This window comes from Malus domestica, chromosome 07 (assembly GCF_042453785.1).
Source record: "Malus domestica chromosome 07, GDT2T_hap1".
Taxonomy (NCBI): Eukaryota; Viridiplantae; Streptophyta; class Magnoliopsida; order Rosales; family Rosaceae; genus Malus; species Malus domestica.
In genome coordinates, this window is record NC_091667.1 from 1,609,657 (window position 1) to 1,631,048 (window position 21,392).

The window sequence follows — 21,392 nt, forward strand, 5'->3', positions numbered from 1 at the left end:
CCTCCAATATGCTCTCTTCTTTTTTCTTTCTCTCTCCTTGACTATCACTTTCGATCCTCTGTCACCTTCGATCCTCTCCGATCCTCTATCACCTATGATCCTCTCTTCTTTCTCTCTCCTCTGATCCTCTTTTTCTTTCCTCTTTCGCCCTCTCCTACGACCCTCTTTTTTTTAATCTCTTTCTCTAATTTAAGTTTTAAGATTTAAAAACAATTTTAAATCTCATAACAAATAAGTTTTTGAATAATAAAAAAAATAGTTTTCAAGAAATATTCTTAAGAAATGTTTTGAGAAATGATGAAATTTTTTTTATAGGGATACCAAACCAGCCCTAAGATTCTCCAAAACGTCTCTATCAAGTTTTCGGAAAATGAGTTATATTTCACAGATCAAACTTAACCTCAAATCGTCAATTTCGGCTAATCAGCACGATAATAACATCCTCAAATCTCAGTTACAAGTTTAGTCCCCAAAGACGCAACTTAAAATTTGGATACGGGGAATGAGCTAGAATTCCCATGGCAAAGACAATAACTGCTACACTAATCCTCATCAATGTCATCAACTGCATCAAAGTCGGAATCTTCACTGGCCGGCTCACTCTCTGAGTCACTCAACACGTACCTAGTCTGCCTGCGATTCGCCCTCTGAGGTCTTGCTCTTGCTGCAACTGGAGCTTCACTTCTTTCTTCAGCGGAAGGACTGTCCACCTTGTCATCACTTTCAGTCATCTCGTCTGCCAAACCAACTCTGCCCATCACAGAACCGCTTTTCTTGTTGAATGGTGATGCCCTCATCTTCCTCACTTTCGGCTCAGGTGAAGCCCTGGAACTCTCAGCGGGCTTCAACATGTCAGTTAAAAGCTTCTGGCCTGATGAAGTTTGAGGCTGCTTCTTGTTAGCTGCTGTGCCTCTCTTCTTTGCCGCCGCAGGGGGTTTTGATGCTGCCACCTTTGGCTTTCCAGCCGCTTTTTTCCTTCCCCCCTTCGGCGCAGCGGCTATTTCTTCTTCAAAATCATCGTCGCTGTCCATTTGCATGACCACCTTTTTGTTAGCTTCTTTCTTCTGGACCACCTTATCGTTGCCTGTCACAGTAGACTAAGTTAATCCACCACTTACTGACGAAACATATATAGGCTGATTTCTCTAGATAAGTATTGAAATGGTATTATTACCTGCTGAATTTTCAGGAGACGAATCAAGGTTGTAGGCAGCAAGTCTTTCTTTCAGCTCAAGCACTTCATCGTCATCGTCATCACTCAGAACCGCAGAGGATTTCACTTGCTGCATAACAAACATAAAAATGTAAGTTCCAGCTTCTTGTGTACAGCGGATTTGTTCCACTAAGAAAGTTCACACAAAGAACTTAAAATAAAAACGGCAGCGCAGACCTTCTTGGCAGCAGGAGCTTTCTTTGGACCTGCTCCTCCTGTCTTTTTCACTACCTCGGGATCTTTCTCTGACAAAGCAAGCAGATGATATTATATGAGTAAAGCAATCCGAAAATTCGATGATGAAATAATATCTGCGGGCTATTTTAAACGAAAGCTTTTAACTAATCTGAGTGTTACCTATTTCCATCACAGAACTGGAAGCCTCTGCATTGTTGGCCTTCTTAGTATTTTTCCGTGGTTTAGGTGCTTGTTTAGAAGCCTTAGAAGCAGGTACATTTTTCAGTTGGGTTCTTGCTTTCTTTTTTGCCTCCTCTGCCAAAGCCTCACTTTTCTCCAGCTCCTGATATGAATGACAATATGTCAAGACAAAGGACAAAAGAAAATTGAAGAAAAAATTGTGAAATAGAATCAAATTTTAGTACATACATCAAGTTCCATTTCAAGAGCATCAAGATCCTTCAACCACAATGACCTTGGTGTTGATTTTCTCAACCCATCAACCTCAGCATTGGCCTTATCCCTATCAGCCAATAGGGCCTGTACCCTCTCAATGGTCAAGGTCCCAATTGCCATGGATATTAGATACTCATAGTCACTAATTCGTGCTCCCTTTTCAATGGCAGCCTCAGAGTTCTCTTCTGCATCTTCTGTATTTTCAGTTGCCCCTGCAACTTCTGGCTCTAGGGCTTTGGTTTTCTTCGGAAAAGGAGTGAAACCTTTCTGTTGGAGCTCAAGGAATAGATCCGCTCTCTTTCTATTGCTCACTATGATCTCTCCATTTACGACACCAAGGATAAACCTAACCTTGTTCTCCAATTTTAACAGTTCCAACTCAAGGTCCTCCAATAGCACTTTCTGCATGCATAATAGAAAACCGGTTAACATTCGTAAGTCAGGCAAACAATATATACACCTGTATATTGATGGGCACAAATGAGCTTACCTTTCTTTTCTCATAGAATTCAAGTCTTAGGTGAAAAAAGTCCTCAAGAACTGCAGAAAGAAAAAACAACAAACGGAAAGTCTGGTTATATAAATTGTACAAGCAGGAGTAGAAGGAAAAAAAGAACGTGATGAAAAACTCATACTTTGTTCTGGAGTGTCATATTTCTTTATCACGCCTTTTCGATCAAATAGGTGCATATTACTCGTGCTTATGCTGGTGGTCAGTTTAAATTTCTTCAGCAAACCCTCTTGCTTGGCTGCCATCAGTTTCTCCTCACGCAAGTGGACTATGATGTCTACAGTACTGTGATCACTGTGCTGTGTGAAACCCTGCAGCGTGCATAATTTCAATTAGGAACCAAATCATCTGGAACACATTTTAATTAAATACTGCAACTGTCAAGAAATTTAGGCCACTTTACCTCAATGAACGGATCCTTGGCTTTATCATTTCCTTCAGAGATGGACTCAAGGAATTCCTTATAATCTTGAGTCCACCTACGGATTGGCAACTCTGAAATCCTGAGTGACGTCTCACTGACTTCCTCTATGATCCCACAAGCAGTGTAGCTCACACCAGACTCCTTAACAGTTTTCTCAATGGTTCCAGTAAATCCTCTGTACCAGGGATCCATTGGCACCATTGCATCACCATCAAGCAAACGCCTCACATTTGCAACAATGTCTCTTGGGTTATAATTAGGAATGTACGAGCTCCACCCTGTCCCAATTCCTTCACTACCATTAACAAGCACTGCTGGAATAATTGGCACATACCTATACAACACAAACCATTGTTAAGCTATGCAGCATATTCATTCTCAATTTGTTATCCTAAAAGCAATGTTCTCATTCTACAGGGAAAAGTTAAAAATACCAAGTGGGTTCAATAGATTGCCCATCTTCATTCAAATAGTCAAGAAGTCTGTCATCATCCTTTGAGAAAAGGAACCTTGTAATATGAGAAAGGCGAGTATATATATAACGAGCACTTGCATGATCTTTGCCTCCCTAAAGTAGCGAAATACAAGTGTAAATAGAAGATATCGGAATAACTTACACAACATGAAGAGCTTAAATTTTATTAAATATTTGCATGCATGGTTAATCTCACCAAGTTACGGGTACCAAATTGACCATTTGGTTGAAGAAGATTGATATTATTGCTCCCCACAAAATCCTGTGCCATCCCAATAATAGTACTTGCAAGACTCTGCTCACCATGGTGGTAGGCAGAATGCTCAGACACATAACCAGAAAACTGGGCAACTTTTGCTTCCTTGACAAAGTTCCTCTTAAAAGAGCTAAAGAGAATCTTCCTTTGACCTGGCTTCAAGCCATCTACCATTGACGGAATAGACCTTTGCAGGTCTGCCATGGAAAACTGTATAAGTTCCTTGTGAACAAAGTCACTGTACTTAATAAGCTTCTCCTTCTGATCAAGATGTACTCCAGGCTGCAAATACAGAAAGTTCAACAGTCTCAATTAAAAATAATATAGAATAATCATTTCCCAAATACAAAAGCAAATTGCCATAACTTCCCACCTCAAACTGCCGAAGCCAATTCTTCCTCTCTTCTATTTTCTTCTTACTGAAAGCAAGCTCAATTGCCTCCCCATCACGCTCATCTATCCAAATAAAATCTTTCTTGTGCTGAACAAGATTTTGAAAATAGTCCCTTCCTTCCTTAGACGTGCTTGTTCCCAACCCCTAAATGGACACAAGTGTAAGTAGAAGAATAAGAATAAACTTCAGAAACATGGTACGATTTCTAGTATGCCTCTACTTACATAAAGTGATCACAAACCTTATAATATTTTATGGACCAGCCACTTGCATTGCCCCTCAGACTTTCCTTCCATGCCTCATACTCAGGCATGGAGTAAAATGCAAGGGTATTCCCGTTTTTGTGCGTTGCCTGTACAGAAATAATACCACTTATAGTAGTCTTTCTAAAACAATCCATCACTTATACTGAAGTTGCTAAGCAAACTAGCGAAGTCAAGTAAACCAACCTTGACAATCGGAGTTATGAACTCAACCAAAAAAGATGGAATTTTAAGCAGCGATGGCCAGAAGGAATGAATGAAGTTGATAAGGAGTCCCTTGATGTGGGAACCATCGTGGTCCTATATAAATATAGAAATTAAGCTTCCATTAATGATCAGAAATAAAAAGACAAACTGTTAAGATTGAACAGAGAAATCCAAACAAGAATAAAACAAAAAAAAAGAAGTTAAAGGCATTCAACCTGATCGGTCATAATCATCAGACTACCATATCTTAAAGACTTAAGACTGGTATACTCTTTATCTTGCTGCAGTCCAAGAATCCTCTTGATATTCTTAATTTCCTCATTATCCCTGACCTGAGTGGCACTAGCTTCTCTTACATTGAGCAGTTTACCTCTCAACGGAAAAACACCGTAATGATCTCTACCCACAACAGCAAGCCCCGCCATCTGTTTACGATAAGTTCTGTTAATCTATTGCAGAAGGGAAGCCAAACAAATCAAGTAATTGTAATAATATAGTAAAACATAAAAACTTACTGCAAGAGCCTTAGCTGAGTCTCCTTCTGTCAATATCAAAGTACACTTCTCAGAATTTTTCCCACCAGCATAGTTAGCATCCTCAAGCTTGTTGATATTATGAACCCTCTCTGTTTTAGTTCCATCAGTTTTCTTCAGGTCTTTGTTCTGTTTAAAATTTGCCCAAGAGAGAAGACTATCCACAATTCCAGACTTTGCAACTGCAAATTAATCAGCATACGAAAATCAAGATTAAGTGTCTGAGCCTAGTATAGTTGAACAATTTGAAATACGGTTGCATTTGCATACCTTTATTTAAGAAAGCTGGTGTAAGTTCACATTTAGATCCGAAACTATTTGGGCGTATCGTGAGAGTTTCCTTTGTTTGGGAATCAAATGCAGGATTGTCAATAAGAGCATTGACAAAGACCCACAGATAATTCTTCACATTATGGGCTTTGAGGTTAGCATTCTTGTTCTTCTTATTTACAATATTCATCACATGGTTCGTGATCTGATCTGTTACATAATTCACATGAGTTCCACCCTTGATTGTTGCAATTCCATTCACAAAGCTGACCTGGTAAAAATAGAATTGAAAACTTGAGATTGACAATTCTAAAGTGTACAGAACATGGTAATTTCACTGATTCAAATAGTTTTGTTCAAACCTGTTGAAACTGCCCGTCGCTGAGACTCACACAAATCTCCCACCTATCATTGACTTTCTCCGTCAGCCTGTCAAATGAATAGACACAGTTAGCAAATCCCAAACACAGATAAAAAAAAAGGAAGAACAAATCGGGACAAGAAGTGCAATTCATTACAAAAACCTTAGAAGGGGAGCATCTCTCGATTTTCCGGCAGATTGTAAGTAGAGGTCAACATAATCAAGAAATGACTTTACAGGGACCCTCGTTCCATTCAGCTCAACCTTCACCGTCTTTCCGAGGCATCCGGCCAAGTCAATTACTCTCTTTTGCATCAACGCCACCACATCATCTTCCAGATGGGTCATATTAAACTTGGACAGGTCGGGCTTATATGTAACCCTGGTCCAGTTCTCACTCTCTTTGCACTTTGTGATGACTGGCGCAGTTTTGTTCCCCATGTTGTTGGTGAACACCTGAAATCAGCAAGATCAGATTACTCCACTGACATAATGAATGAACACAATATCACTGCCAAATGCCTGCTGCAATGTTTGGTCAGGCAGAATTGGGAATCCATTTCAAACCCATCGAAAAATGAATCATAACATTTTAGCATTTTGTTTTCCTTACCAACTAAAAGGATCTTATGGGAAACAAGGACATTATTTTTCATCGGAGAATCAAAGATAGGAATAAGATGAGAGAAAATCGGTTAAGGTGGTTTGAACAGGTGAACCAAACACCCATGGTTGCTCCTGTTAGAAGATGTGATTATGAGACAGAGACGGTAGAAGAAGTCCTAAGAAGACTTGGAAAGAGACTAAGAAAATACATAGAGTACTTGGAACTAACGGAAGAATTGGTGCAAAATCGAGTGTAGTGACGTTGTCAGTGGGATAAGGGTATATATTTGTTGTTGTTAGAGGACCAATTCCTAAATCCCACAAAAGATTAAAACCCTACAATACAAATCAAACGTCACAAAAATTAGAGAATCCATAATTTTATACCTGCTTGTACTTCTTCTGTCGCATTCCGTCCGCCGTCTCGATGATGAACTCAGTGGAAAAGATGTTCGTAAGCTTGGCGCCGTAGCCATTGCGTCCACCGGTGGTCTTCTTCACCGTATCGTCGTAATTGCTACTGGTCAGGAGGTGCCCGAAGATCAACTCCGGGACGTAGACCCTCTCCTCCTGGTGAATCTCGACAGGAACTCCAGCGCCGCTGTTGTAGACGCTGATGGAGTTCTGCTCGACGTCAATGGTGACTTTGACTGAGTCCATGGACGGATCTCGCTGTTTGTTATCGGCGGCGTTGACGAGAATTTCGTCGAAGATCTTGTACAGGCCGGGAACGTAGGTGATGGAACGGTTGACCATCTCGCCATTTTGGTAGACCCAGAGGCTCGAGGTGTGCTTCTCGATCGACCCGATGTAGGTATCGGGTCGGAGCAAGATATGCTCCAGCTGGCTCTTCTTCTGGTACATTTCTTCGATAGTCTTGCCTTTTCCTCCGCCATCGGTGGGGGCTGGGTGGTCGATGTTGGCGTTGTTGCTGGTTTGGAGAGGGCGTTTCTTCTCGATCGCCATGGTTGGTGGCGTTTGGAGGAGGCGGATGGTTCTAGAGTGAGGAAATGAGTGAGGGGAGGGGGAGAGGAATTAGCGATTTATGAGTGGGATGCAACGGTCGATTAGGTTTTTGAATTCGAATTTCAAATGGATTTTGGGCGCGGTGTTTGAAATGTTTGAATGGGAAATCGGACGGATGGGGTTCGAGTTTGAAGAATCACGGTGGATGATGAAGGGGAAAGGGAATCATGTAGGAAGGCGTTGAATCTCAGTTGACTGGAAGGGTGCGTGCGTGCGATAATGGGATTTGTTTATGGGAAAGGAACTTGTATCTCTTCCACCAAATTCATCAAAGTCCGTGATTCAGACTATCGAAATTTGATTCAACAACTAAAATTATTATAATTTTTAAAGTACTCATGTTTGTAGTCATTTAATCAAATTTCAAGAACCCGGATTAATTGACTTGGTGTATTTGATAGAAGAAATCCGGATAGGATCCCTTTCCTTATTTATGGACACTTTTTATCAATGGGATAAACGTCGAGAAACTACAATAAAACATCATGTGTCCTAGAGGCTAGCGGTCTCAACAACGTCTCTCACGAGAAAATAAGTTTCTGCTTCTGCTGTAATGTGAGAATAAGCTCATATTTGTTGTTTCACATTTTTAGTTTTTTTCACCCAAAACTATGAAAATAAACTGTTTTTAAGTGTTTACCAAACACATTTTTGAGCTCAGCTGTTTTTTATATCCACTTTTTATAAAAACACTCAGTACCAAACCAGTACTTACACTCATCCATATCTCTATTAATTAATAAAACTCTTTTTGTCAATCAGAAGTGGATGAAAAGACAACTTAGTCTTCTATCATACAAAAAAAATGATTGGCGATAATGTAATTTCATAGGTCCAAATTTTACTTTTTTATTTTATTAAAGCATGGTCTTTTGAGAATTAACCGAATTAATAGCTTTGGGATCGCTTAGATAACAAAATCTCGCTAAAATTACTCATATTTCGCCATTGTCAGATGAACGAGATACAAAACACCAACTACCATTCTAACCATTCAAGCATAATAGCTTTGGATTTTTAGTTCAATTGGTTTTATGATAGAACCTCAACTTCCTTCACAAAGACATCTACAAATTTATATAAAGAATGAGGGCTGGGAAAACTTTGCCATACCCTACAAGCATTAAGGGAATCCCTAAGAACATGAGTAGCATATTCACATTCCTTTGCACGAGTGGAATGAAAATAGTTGGTAGTCAACCTCCTCTTTAGATCCTTGCTCAGTAGATAAGCGTAGTGTTATTTACGTACTTTTCTTTTATTTCTCATACATTATTATTAAAAAAAAATTCAATTTATTCGATTCGATTATTGAAATTTGAGAAATGTGTGTAAAAGGTAAAAATAATTGTGTGGATAACATGATCCTTAATTAATAGCTGAGCTCCATCTATAAACGTTTCCCAAGTACCGGAGGTGTCTCACCTAGGTCAGGTCACATACAATTTTGGTTACAGGTTTTGCCTCCATTTTAATTTGGATGACCGTATATTTATTTTGAGAAATGGTAAGAGAATTCTCTAAAAGTAGAATTCTTCATGAATTCTATCACAATTTAACGTTAATTTCTGTGTTAGTATTATAAAATATTATGCCAAAAACATAATATATATACTTGTTTTCACGAAAACAACTTGTATGATACGAATTCAACACCACATTAACTTTCCGGACTCATAACATAAAAACATGCCAGAAAAAGCTAACACATACCCTTTTGTTATTAGCACCAAATAAGTACCATGCAAAGTCTTTCACGCTTCCACCCATATCTCCCGTCGACAAATAAATAAATACACAGAAATGAGAAGGCATTAGATTAGCTTGTTCTTCTAGCTGACAACAATAACCTGAATCCACCGGAGTCCAATTCCGCTGTCTGGACGATGGCAACTACATCAACCTGAATCCATACTTGCGACTACGTTTTTCTTTCCCATCTCTCATCCACTCTGATTATTCTAAGCTTTCTGTTTCTGTATGATTGCTGAGAAAATTCAAGGAATTCACAAAGAAAATTGAAATTTCGACAATAACAGCCACAGTAATTGAAATTCAGCGTACATGAGATTCTGTGATCTCTTTCTTATTGTCATTGATTTGTTGGTCTTACCTGATTAGATCATTAGAGAGAGAGAGAGAGAGAGAGAGAGAGTCATCTGAAGATCACAACTTCATGGTTGAATTAGTATTCGGGTATTTTCTGAATTTTTTTAGTATGGTTAACATTTTTGTTCGAATTAAGGGTTTTGATTTAGCTGTTTTGTTTTTAGCTGATATAAATTGATAATTGGTATAATCGTGGTCTGTTTATAGATTAAAAATTTGTTTGGTAACTACTAAGAATACTGGGATATAATAATGTTGAATTAAATTTTGGTGTCATGTACTTCAACCGCATTCAGTTTCGGTATATAAACAACAACAAAAACAAAGCCTTATCCCACTAACTAGGATCGGCTGTATGAATCCATTACCAATGCAAAAAGCTAAGGACTTAAAGCTGAGCCTTGGTGTCATCTGCGAAAAACATACACCATGAGATATCATCTTGAATATGTCCGGTTAACTCATCCATTACTAATGCAAATATGTAAGGACTTAAAGCTATGCGTTGGTGTGACCCTATGATTATGGGAAAGCTTTCGGTGAATCAAAGAAGTTTAGTTAGACAAGGGTGTACTGGTATTTAGGGTCAGCTGGAGCACTGGAGGTTTTGTTCATTTTGTTTACTTTTTTCTCCAGTCCTGAATGATGAATGATTTTACTCAATTGCTGTCTTTGTAAAACTATTAGAGTGGAAATCTTTGTATGTCAATTGCTTTCTTCAATTGGATTTGAATGTATAAGGACTTGGATTCAAAGTTATGAGTATTGGGTAGTGAGCTATTTGCTTGAAATCACTTTGGATACTGGAATGAAGTTGTGGTAGAGTTAATGTTTGGAATGACTCCGGCATTTGGAAATTTTGGAGTCAAAGTTAAGCATACACAGTTGTTCCATGTTCAATTAAATCGAAGTTTTGACAATCTGTAATAAAGTTCAAGCTTAGTGGATTATTCGTTATTATTCCTTAGCTTATATGAATCATGGACTTTTGTCCGAACGATTATGATTTGTGAGTTTCATGGCGAAGAAAAGACATATGAGTTTGGACCTGATGCCCATCTCACTTAGTAAACACTAATATAGATGACATAATATTTTTCTTCTTCCTTTTGTTGGACATAACATTTTTCTGTACTCTAAAAAGTTAAAAAGCTTTACTGAGAATTTTGTTTATCCTCTTCAGTCTTGAGGAGGAGGGAGGGGGAGCTTGACCTGTTTTGCTGAGTTCCCAAAATATTTTTAAATACAGTTATCAAAAGCCGTAGAAAACAGTACTAAGCTGTTGTGTATTCAAGATTCATAATTGGCAGTGTGTAATCAAGAGTCTTAATTGTCCCCATTTCATGTATATTGTCTTACTAGATGGTTATCGTTTAAGTTTGGCTAACAGAGTATGGTACTATCGTATTTTAGAAATGGCATCTCATGATCTTTTTGGTATTAAAATGTGATGTTTATATTATCTTTTGACAGGAAAGATTGCTTGAAATAGTCTGGGAACTTCATTCAGCTTAGAAATGGACAATGATAACGATTTCACTTTTTGCCAGGTAAGCGTTATATGTACATTTTGTTATCAAGAAAGCTATACCCTTGAAATATGCCCATTGATTCAATGCATCATCTGCAGTGGTTTGTGTTTCGGGGATATGATTGATAGTGGCTGGGGTTTTTTTATGTCATAATTCCATATTGATGTAAGGTCTGTGATATATGTTCAGGTTGGCCCACCAGGGAACCAGGAAGATCATGAGATAAAGAAGCTCACTTCAGATATAGAAAGCATTACCATAAAGGGTGGATTGTCAAATGGCACTAGTAGTAATGAGAATAGAGGTGTTCTTTGGCAAGGTGGATTACCAGGAGGAGCCACTTCCAAAAAAATGGAAATAGTTGGTTCTTTGTCTGTCAGCGCCATTGATGAATCATCCATGAAAAAGAAATCTGAAGTTCCAAAGCAACTAAAATCAGGTGATGCTGGAAACTCAGTCAAGCCTGCAACTCGTGCTAAAGTTCCTTTTGAGAAGGGATATAGCCAAATGGATTGGCTCAAACTTACTCGAACACATCCTGACCTTGCAGGTACTTAGTTAAAAAGTGCCTCAGCTGATATTGCTTCTCATCTGTCATAATTTTTCTTCTTCCTGTCACTATTTTTCTTGACCTTTTTTTTTTTCTTGTCATTTGTGTTCTGCTAGCTATGATGCATACATAATTTGTGATTTTTCTTTATAACACTCGTAAGTTTTTATTTGCGACTCTTGTCAAGAACAAAAGTTGTAAAGAAATACCTTTAAACTTTGTGATAATCCCAGAGAATATACTTTATTTTTATCTTTTGTAAAGCTTTTGCACTTTGTGATAATCCTAAAGGCAATTATCAGAAGATATAAAGAAAATACCTTCAAACTTTGCCCAATGAAAGTATTCTAGCTCTACAAGTTCATTGAGGTCCCTAAGTCATCCTTGTTGAAAACACGTTTATGAATATTATGTACTCGTAGAAAGCATATTCGTCATGAATTTCTGATGCATGTTATTATAAATTCAGGAAACAACCTGTGATATCTCTGGTATTTTCAAGTGCACTAGTGATTATATCTGTGTTAGCTTCTCAAGATACAAATTGTGTCTCAGGCTTAAAGGGACAGTCAAATAAGAGGCTTATTTCACTGAATGAAGTTAAACAGCACCAAAAAGGAGATTCAATATGGACTGTTCTAAAAGGTCGCGTGTACAATTTGTCTCCATACATGAGATTTCACCCTGGAGGTATGTACATGTTTTAGTCTGCTCAAGTTCAAATGTTAGCTGGAGTGAGCTGTGTCATTCCAAGTGTGTATTGCTGACACCTTTCTCTGTAAACCCCAAAATTGTTAAAGTATTTATATCGGTAGGCATGTTTTATCGGGTTCTTGTAGTCTTCTTATTGAAGTTTTATTGCTCCACAATGACAACTTAGCTACAAAATTAAATTAATAGCATGGGACATCTACAAGAAGTGCTAACAAAAATCTGGGCACTTTTTGTTTCTTCTAAATTTCTAATGAAGGTTAGCTATAAAAGGGATGTGGGCTATTGATTTCAAGTTTACTTGGTGGATGTGTGCCAACTCTGAGCTCGTTAATGACGTAGGAAGAGTAATAAGGTAGAAAGGCGAAGCGTTTGCATATATAGGGCAATCTGATGTTAACAATATAATTTCTATATAAGCATTTTCAAATGCATTACCTATTCACCACCAATTTTATTAAATCCTTCATGTTGCAATTGGCATAATTCTGTCACCAAAAAACTGCTGAGTGATGAGGTCTAACTACGAACCATAAATGAAACTTTGCGAGAGTTCTGTATGTTATTTGGTTAGAACTACGACATACTATTCCTGTTTTTGACAACTTCTTTTTCTTCAGGTGTTGATATTCTAAAGAAGGCTGTGGGAAAAGACTGCACTTCGTTATTCAGTATCCTTTTCTATACTTAATTGGTTATGTGTTGTTGAGTTTTATTGTTCTTAAGCCTGACGTCTCCATGAAAACAAGAGAATAGATTTGCTACCACCATACCATATTATGTGTTTTGGGATGTGTTTTATTTTTGGGATCTGTGTCGTGGGTAGATTAAATCAAACTCTTCCAACGGCACATAGAATGGGTGGTGAGCAAATGTATTATCTGCCAACAGAACTGCCAGTAAAACTTGTTATTACTATTGGAGTAGGATTGGGAAGGTTTTTCTCTTTTTTTTGTTCACCAAAGAAGTTTTGAATCATAACAAGCATTTCCAAAACTTGAACAGGAATGTCGGATTCTCTTGTAAGCCAGACCAGACCTGCAAATCAGCAATGTGTTTGGGATCATCTTCATTTTATTTTAGCCAATTATAAAGTGCTGTTAACTATTGCTCCTATTACATTTCTTTAGATATATACCATGCTTGGGTGCATGCTGAATTTTTACTCGAGAAATGTCTTGTTGGTACTTTTAGACGATGGCGAAGGACAACACTCAAATCATTAGAGCAAGTCCACCCCTAAGGACTTTGCGCCAGCACCCAGCGCATTTATCCACTCAAATGAACAGTAATAGACTGGAGTGAACAGTAATAGGCCAAGGCATCTCCACCCCTAAAAAAATGCGCTGGCACCCAGCGCATTTTTTTGGTGTGTTTTTTTTTTTTAAGTTTATTTCGGATAAGATTTTTAACCAATTTCAGATAAAATTTCAAATAAACTTAAAAAAAATACACACTAAAATAAAATTACATACTTATCAAATAAACTATAAAAAAAAACACACTAAAATGAAATTACATAAACTCATCAAATACACTTTATTCTTCAACCACAAGTTTTTTGGTATTTTTTTTTCACACAAAAAGTATATGAAAGCTTTGGTAGAAAGTGTAGAAAATATTGAAATGTGGTGTAAGGTGGAAGATGAGAGTTAGGTATTTATAGAAAAAATAAATAATTTTTTTTTAAATTTTATGTATTTTTTAATATTTTTTCTGTATGTTTTAATCAATTTTAATTAGTTAATTAACGTGGACCGTTGATCTGTGATCGGACGGTATATTTTAAAAGTAAAATTTAATTTTTTTTTACCGTTGGAAATCCAACGGTCTAGAAAAACTAGCCGTTGGAAATCCAACGGATATAAGCATGCCACGTCGCTGATGGGATCCGGAGCACAAGTGGGCTAACAGCCCTGTCGGCTACTCGCGGCAGCGCCTGCGTGAAGCGCACGCGCCAGGCAAACTGCCCAGCTTCTTGCTCAGTCTGTTTTGGGCTGGTCCATTGCCCAGCTCGGGCTGGGTACCAGTCAAAATGAGGGGTGGACTTGGTTGACAGGGTGCTGGCCCTGTTTTTGTGCTAGGTCCTGGGCAAAATCCACTGGGGTGGAATTGCTCTTAGGAATCGTCGGCCCGCTCATCATACCAGCAGATAGGTACAGCAATTTATTTTCCAATTCAAAGTTCACATCATATTTATCACACGGGACAACTTTATATATTCATTTTATAAGAAACACACCTTCTCATACAATGTTGTACCATGTCAAATTCAGATTTTGTTGTATATTGTTGTTGCATAAGCATTGGAGATGTTCTTAATGTTGCATATTTCTGATTTAATTATCAACCCGTGATCGAACTGGAAAGTTTCGACAATGTATGTTTTTTTTTTATATAAGAAGTGCTTCACAGTTTAGCTGCTTTAATTAGCAAGGGCAAGGGTTCTAAACAAGCTGTGCAATATGATAATTACATCATTAAACATCCAAATCTAGTAAAATCCCCATTTAATCTAGAGGTAATCCCCTTTTATTTTATCATAAGCTACCAAAGAAAACTTAAGATCCTTCACAAATAAGGCCATTAAAACTTACTTTAACATCCAAAACACTTGAAGCGCCGTTTTGAAGAAAAATCTGTTGATCTGGATATTATAGAATCCGTCATTATTCATTAAGCAGTTAATCGAGGATGGATTTTTTAGGTTTATACCTTTAAATGTTTCTCACTAATATTAACAAATGTTGTGGAGCTACACTAATTAACTAGAAAATAAATAGAAAAACTAATAAAAAAAAACTTGAAAACTTTGAGTTTTAACGATAAGAACAAAATAAAAAGTGAAGTGAATAATAACATGATTGAATTTTTAGTGTAAAAATATGATTTTTCGTTAAAATGAATAATTACGAAAGCTTTTCGGTAAAGTTCCCAAAATAAATATCTGAAATTCATAGCCCACATTCAATATTACTTAAATCTGAAAACTTAGATAGCTTTCTGGTTGAAAATATAGCACTGCAGTCTGCAGACTTAAATAACGGTAACACATCTGCCCTCAGCAACGGCCAAATTTACAAAATGTCCGAATCATATTACCCGTTGCACAATCTCTATAATGATGTTCTAGTCTTATGATGATTTAACTAAAAAAACAAGCATTTAAGCAACAGGGGAAACCTTAACTTCATCTAGGATAGGGCCACAAAGAGCTCCATAGTCCTTGGTGTGGTAGTAGGAGCTGAAGAACGTGATTCTGGTCCTGATTGAAACCGCTTTGAATCTGAAACTGGCCTTCTTGAACCCGCCTTTTCCTTTGGAGGCGAAGGGAACTTTGAGCGTGTCCTTGCCGGCAAATGCTTCAACCATCATTGATCCTTGGCAGCCGTTTCTTGCATCACCGACGGTGAACGAGAGGCTGTAGAGCTTGTTGGGAACTGTTCTAATAATCTGGGCTATGGCGCTTTCTCTCCCCGCAACAAGCTCAACTGCGCCCTTTCCGACTGGAACATTGAAGTGATTGGAATCGATGAACTTTACGGCCTTGAGGGACTCGATGATCCAGCCGGGGAGCGGGGATGTCACATCTAGTTGTTTCGGAGGGAGGAGTACACCATGGGAAGAGTTCAATAACCTATGGGGAGCCTCTTCAAAGCCAGGGTTTCTGACCAAATTATCTGCAAGAAACATTCAATGGTTTCAACAAAATAGCCTTGTTTTCTTTGTAAATTCCAATAAGCAACACATCCAAAAACCAGAGCATACAATTTAAAAACGAAAACGGTTGCCAAACAAGTGTCAAGCTTTCTGTCTTTCCAAAGGTAAAAAAACTTCAACTAGTTTACGTTTTTAATAGACTGAACACCGAAATAGTTATCAATCGACCCCTTGACCTAAAAAAAAGTTGGAAAAGCCACCCCTAAGACCATCTCCAATGGTGGGCTAAAAGACAAATATTTTAGCTCGGAAAATTTAGCTTTTAACCCATAAACAACTTTTCTGCTCCATTTTGGCCTAAAATTTTTGCCCAGAATTATTAAAGAATGAACTTAGGCTATTTTTTTTGTTAAATTAAATTTATAAATAAATAAATAAATATGTAGACTATCGTAAATTAATTTTATAAACATTTTAATCTAAAAAAAAATTAAATTCCAATAAATATTGAAAAATATAAATTCCGATTTCTAGGCTAAATTTTAAGGGAAATCTGGCCTTGGTTTAGCATTTCGCATTTAGCCCAAAATTTGCCCTTGGGGTTGGATTGGGTTTGGTAGGTAATTTGGCTTTTAGCCCATCATTGGAGTTAGTCTAATGAGCTAGATGCACAGTGGACAAAGGAACCCAGATCTGGATAACCCATATAACTATCAAGCAAAAAACTTTGTGCAAATTCTATGTTACAAAATGTTTGAACAGAAACATGTTCTTTATATAGGAGTAACAAAATAAATTGTCTGTGCAGGACGTCGTCTAAGCTTTGAGTAATGATTCTACACCCTAAAACAATCAACCATGTCAATAAATCAGATCGGAGTTGGAAACTAGCTGCATAAGTATAGTTACCTCTAGTGGGGTACACAGGGAAAAGCTCCTTGATAGCAATGGCATCCAAGAGAGGGCCGCAAGCAGGATCCTCCTGAACCCCAGGATTGTGAAAGGTCACTTTAACAGTTTCAGAAGTTGCTCTGAATCCCCAAGCGTAAGTGTCGCCGCCGTTGCTGCTGTATAGGGTTTGCATAGGAAGGTCCCCTGCCTGGGGAGGCACCAAAACCCTCAAAACCTCCTCTTGGGCACAAGTCCTTGATGCCCCGAATGTTAGGGCATACAGAGAGCCTGGTTTGACCTTAAGGGTCTGTGAGATTGAGGCCTCATTGCCAAGCCTCACAGCATGGACGCCATGAGCTACATGAAAGTACATTCCGCCGGGTTGCGGCCCGGCGGAAATGTACTCCACCAGGCCATTGATTTCCCACTTGGGCAGTGCATATTTGCCTACCAGAACTGTTTTCTTGAGGCTAGTTGGTTTTGGTGGCTCTTCAAAGTTGCCATTGGCCAAGAGTCCTGATTAAGATGTGCAGATAAATAATAGATCAGAAAAGAGAGAGAGAGAGAGAGAGAGAGAGAGAGAGAGAGAGAGAGAGAGCACAAAAGTAAAGACAGAGCTCAGTGAAACAGATCAGAGAGAGAGCTTACCATCCAGAGGCACAGCTGCAGAAGCAGGATTAGTGAGTAGCAATGAGAATGCAAGCAAAAGTGAGAGCAACCCAGTAGCCATTTTCACCATTAGAATGGTAACAGATGAGAGAGAGAGAGAGAGAGAGAGAGAAGAAGAAGGTGTTTGATGTGGGAGAGAGAGGGTGGAGGGCTCACATTTATATGGTGCAGAGGATAAGATGGGGAAATGGGGAAGAAGGAAAATTTTGCAGAAATCACGTTGAGATTCAGAAGGAGCTGCCACCTGGCAACCTCCATTCAAAATTCAAAGCACCCCTCGCTTCCCTCTGTTGAGTTTGTCTGCTTGTCTGGATTCCGCAAACCCCGTCTTTCTCCGTAATTCATGTTAGTGCTATTCCTCTAATTTTCACCTTTCCAATTCTCCATCTCAAACCTCCAATTCCGAACATCGAGTTTAAAAACAAGAAGATGGAAAACGTACAAACGCGTGTTGATCAACCAAGAGTCGGTATAAGTTTAGTTAAGTTGGTCAAAACAACGTAACATGTTTGGAAAGGGGATCGTATAACTTGTAAGGATTGCAAAGTTATACCAGGAGAGAGCGTGGCTAATCAACATCGCTTGTTGGTGATGGATGTACATATCAAAAGAGTAAGACAAAAGAACAAGACTTGGAAGTGCCCAAGGACTAGATGGTGGAATCTAAAAGAAGAAAAACAAGCCATTTTCAAAGAGAAGGTAATCACCCAATGTGTGTGGGATAGAGAGGGGGAAGCTAGCCAAATGTGGGATTCCATGGCTAGTTGTATCCGAAAAGTAGCAAAAGAGGTATTAGGAGAGTCCAAGGGCTTTGCCCCACACCAAAAGGAATCTTGGTGGTGGAATGATGAGGTACAAACAAAGGTGAAGGCTAAGAAGGAATGTTGTAAAGCCTTATACAAGGAGAGGACTGATGAAAATGGTGAAAGGTATAGAAAAGCGAAGCAAGAGGCGAAGAAAGCTGTCAGAGAAGCTAAGTTAGCGGCTTACGACGATATGTATAAACGACTAGATACCAAAGAAGGAGAGTTGGATATCTATAAACTATCTAGAGCAAGGGAAAAGAAGACAAGGGACCTAAACCAAGTGAGGTGCATCAAGGATGAGGATGGAAATGTTCTTGCTACAGAGAACGCGGTTAAAGACAGATGGAGAGGTTATTTTCATAATCTTTTCAATGAAGGACATGAAATGAGTGCTTCTTTAGGGGAGTTGAGTAACTCAGAAGAGTGTAGAAACTACTCTTTTTATCGTCGAATCCGGAAGGAAGAAGTGGTTGTAGCTTTGAAGAAGATGAAGCATAAAAAAGCAATAGGCCCAGACGATATACCAATCGAAGTGTGGAAACTTTTGGGAGAGACAGGTATAACATGGCTCACTGACCTTTTCAATAGGATTTTGAAAACGAAGAAGATGCCAAATGAGTGGCGAATGAGCACTTTGGTGCCTATCTACAAGAATAAGGGCGACGTACAAAATTGCATGAACTATAGGGGTATTAAGCTAATGAGTCATACAATGAAGCTCTGGGAGAGAGTCATTGAGCATAGATTGAGGCAAGAGACACGGGTTTCGGACAACCAATTCGGGTTCATGCCAGGGCGCTCAACCATGGAGGCAATCTATCTCTTACGAAGATTGATGGAAAGATATAGAGATGGGAAAAAGGATTTACACATGGTCTTTATAGATTTGGAAAAAGCGTATGATAGGGTCCCAAGAGACATTCTTTGGAGGATTTTAGAGAAGAAAGGAGTACGAGTAGCATATATCCAAGCTATAAAGGATATGTATGAAGGAGCAAAGACTGCCGTAAGAACTCATGAAGGACAAACCGAAAGCTTTCCCATAACTGTAGGATTACATCAAGGCTCATCCTTAAGTCCTTACCTTTTTGCGTTGGTAATGGATGAGTTAACACGACATATTCAAGATGATATTCCTTGGTGTATGCTTTTCGCAGACGATATAGTGTTGATAGATGAAACTCAGGAAGGGGTAAATGCAAAGCTTAACCTTTGGAGAGAAGTGTTGGAATCTAAAGGTCTTCGCCTAAGCCGATCAAAGACAGAATATATGGAGTGCAAGTTCAGTGCAAATGGAGGCCAAAACGAGTTAGGGGTGAGGATCGGAGATCAAGAAATACCAAAGAGCGACCGTTTTCGTTACCTAGGATCTATCTTGCAAAAGAACGGAGAATTAGATGGAGATCTCAACCATAGAATACAAGCTGGATGGATGAAGTGGAAGAGTGCATCCGGCGTGTTGTGTGACCGCCGTATGCCACTGAAGCTCAAGGGAAAATTTTATAGGACGGCAATAAGGCCGGCGATGCTGTATGGCACAGAATGTTGGGCGGTGAAACATCAACACGTACATAAAATGGGTGTAGCGGAGATGAGGATGCTTCGTTGGATGTGTGGGCACACGAGAAATGATAAGATTAGGAATGAGGATATCCGGGGTAAAGTAGGAGTAGCCGAAATTGAAGGAAAGATGAGAGAAAATCGGTTACGGTGGTTTGGACATGTGCAAAGAAGGCCTACTGACGTTCCGATTAGAAGATGCGACTATGGGACAGAGGTTCAGGGCCGAAGGGGTAGAGGAAGACCTAGGAAAACTTTGGAAGAGACTCTAAGAAAAGACTTAGAGTACTTAGATCTAACGAAGGACATGACACAGGATCGAGCACAATGGCGTTCTAAGATTTATATAGCCGATCCCACTCAGTGACTTGGATTTTCCAAGTCTCCAACCGAGAAGTTTTCCTCACTCGGGAAATTAAGGGAACACTACCCCAACCTACATGCTCCACTAAGAAAGCTTCAACATACAAGCTTTAACAAAAGAAAATTCAAAGAACTTAGCGAAGAAGGCTTTGGTGTATTTAACACAATACGTTGAAATGAAGGGAGCCTTCACAAAGATTGCTTAGGAGAAGTCTCAGCAGTCGGTAGAGCCCCAGAAAGAGAAGGCACCGGAGGGGGATCATTTGGAGCCTCAGTACTGGACAGAACCCTAGAAGGAGGAGGCATCAGAGGTTGATCATTTGGAGCTTCATTACGCGGTACAGCCCCAGAAGACGAAGGCAATAAATGCCTTTGGAACAAACCCACAAATCTCTGATGATCAAGTAAAACCTGACCATCAGTTTCCTTCATCTGGTCAAGCTTCCTCTTCATGTTTGTAGCATAGTCATGTGCGAGCCGGTGCAACTGTTTATTCTTATGCTTGAGCCCTCTAATCTCCTGTTTGAGACTCATCACTTCAGCCGCCAATGATTCAACTTGGCGGGTTCGAGCAAATAGGCGTTGGGCCATATTAGACACAGAACCTGCACACTGAACACTGAGAGCCAGCGAATCCTTAACAGCTAACTCATCAGACCGTTTGGAAAGTAGTCTGTTATCTTTGGGAGTGAGAAGGTTCCTGGCCACCACCGCAGCGGTCATATCATTCTTCATCACGGAATCCCCAACGGTAAGAGGACCAGTAGGGGAGACGAAGGATGGGCGCCATATGTTGTCTGGAGAAGGCGGGGCTGCCTCTTCAACAAGGTTCAAGTCAAAACGACGGTCGGAGGGGCCAGACATTTTCAAAGGTGTTGAAGAGAGAAGAGGTCGGACAAATCAAGATCTTAGAAGTGCAAGAATGAAGCTTCTACTGGTGGAGATTCAAGTGTGCTTTGGAACTTAATGCCAGCCCCTATAAAAATCTGCACTCGACGAAGCTTCAGAAATCGAAGAGGCGCCTGCTCAGAAATCGAAGAGGCGTTTGCTTTCTCAAAAGCTGGGCTGCTTAGAGATCACGAGGGTTGATCTCAGAAATCGAAGAGGCGTTTGCTTTCTCAAAAGCTGGGCTCCCCAGAGACCACGAGGGCCGATCTCAGAAATCGAAGAGGCACCTACTTTTCCAGCCTTTTCCAGCCTTGTCAGCACCTGTCACACGCACACTCAGTTTTGCGGAAATTATGGGCATTCTGTCAAAGACTTCTGGGGAAGTAGAAAACACATGAATCTTACTGTTCAATCACCCACTTCTCACACGCAACAATAGCTCATGGGTACCACAGATAACTTTGCCAAAGTTCTCTGCCAA

General features: G+C 39.3%; 3 protein-coding genes across 3 annotated transcripts; 1 reads left to right on the plus strand and 2 right to left on the minus strand.

The window, feature by feature from the left end:
• Window positions 1-360: 360 nt before the first annotated feature.
• Window positions 361-7,188, minus strand: LOC103438420 (DNA topoisomerase 2). Its single transcript, XM_008376972.4, has 19 exons — window positions 6,534-7,188; window positions 5,704-5,996; window positions 5,542-5,608; window positions 5,180-5,450; window positions 4,892-5,091; window positions 4,592-4,801; window positions 4,356-4,469; window positions 4,148-4,258; window positions 3,886-4,050; window positions 3,453-3,794; window positions 3,216-3,349; window positions 2,761-3,115; window positions 2,482-2,668; window positions 2,337-2,386; window positions 1,820-2,248; window positions 1,571-1,733; window positions 1,391-1,458; window positions 1,175-1,283; window positions 361-1,084 (listed from the first exon to the last, which is right to left on the minus strand). Exons 1-19 carry the CDS (start codon window positions 7,110-7,112, stop codon window positions 543-545), a joined length of 4,389 nt encoding a protein of 1,462 aa, XP_008375194.2. The 5' UTR covers window positions 7,113-7,188; the 3' UTR covers window positions 361-542.
• A 1,759-nt stretch (window positions 7,189-8,947) lies between these two features.
• On the plus strand, window positions 8,948-13,070 carry LOC103420485 (cytochrome b5 domain-containing protein RLF-like). Its single transcript, XM_017328125.3, has 5 exons — window positions 8,948-9,368; window positions 10,755-10,831; window positions 11,003-11,363; window positions 11,919-12,053; window positions 12,695-13,070. Exons 2-5 carry the CDS (start codon window positions 10,799-10,801, stop codon window positions 12,763-12,765), a joined length of 600 nt encoding a protein of 199 aa, XP_017183614.2. The 5' UTR covers window positions 8,948-9,368; window positions 10,755-10,798; the 3' UTR covers window positions 12,766-13,070.
• Window positions 13,071-15,050: 1,980 nt separating this feature from the next.
• LOC103438421 (protein TEEBE) lies at window positions 15,051-17,805 on the minus strand. The gene is made up of 3 exons (XM_008376973.4): window positions 17,274-17,805; window positions 16,644-17,141; window positions 15,051-15,754 (listed from the first exon to the last, which is right to left on the minus strand). Exons 1-3 carry the CDS (start codon window positions 17,362-17,364, stop codon window positions 15,240-15,242), a joined length of 1,104 nt encoding a protein of 367 aa, XP_008375195.1. The 5' UTR covers window positions 17,365-17,805; the 3' UTR covers window positions 15,051-15,239.
• Window positions 17,806-21,392: the final 3,587 nt, after the last annotated feature.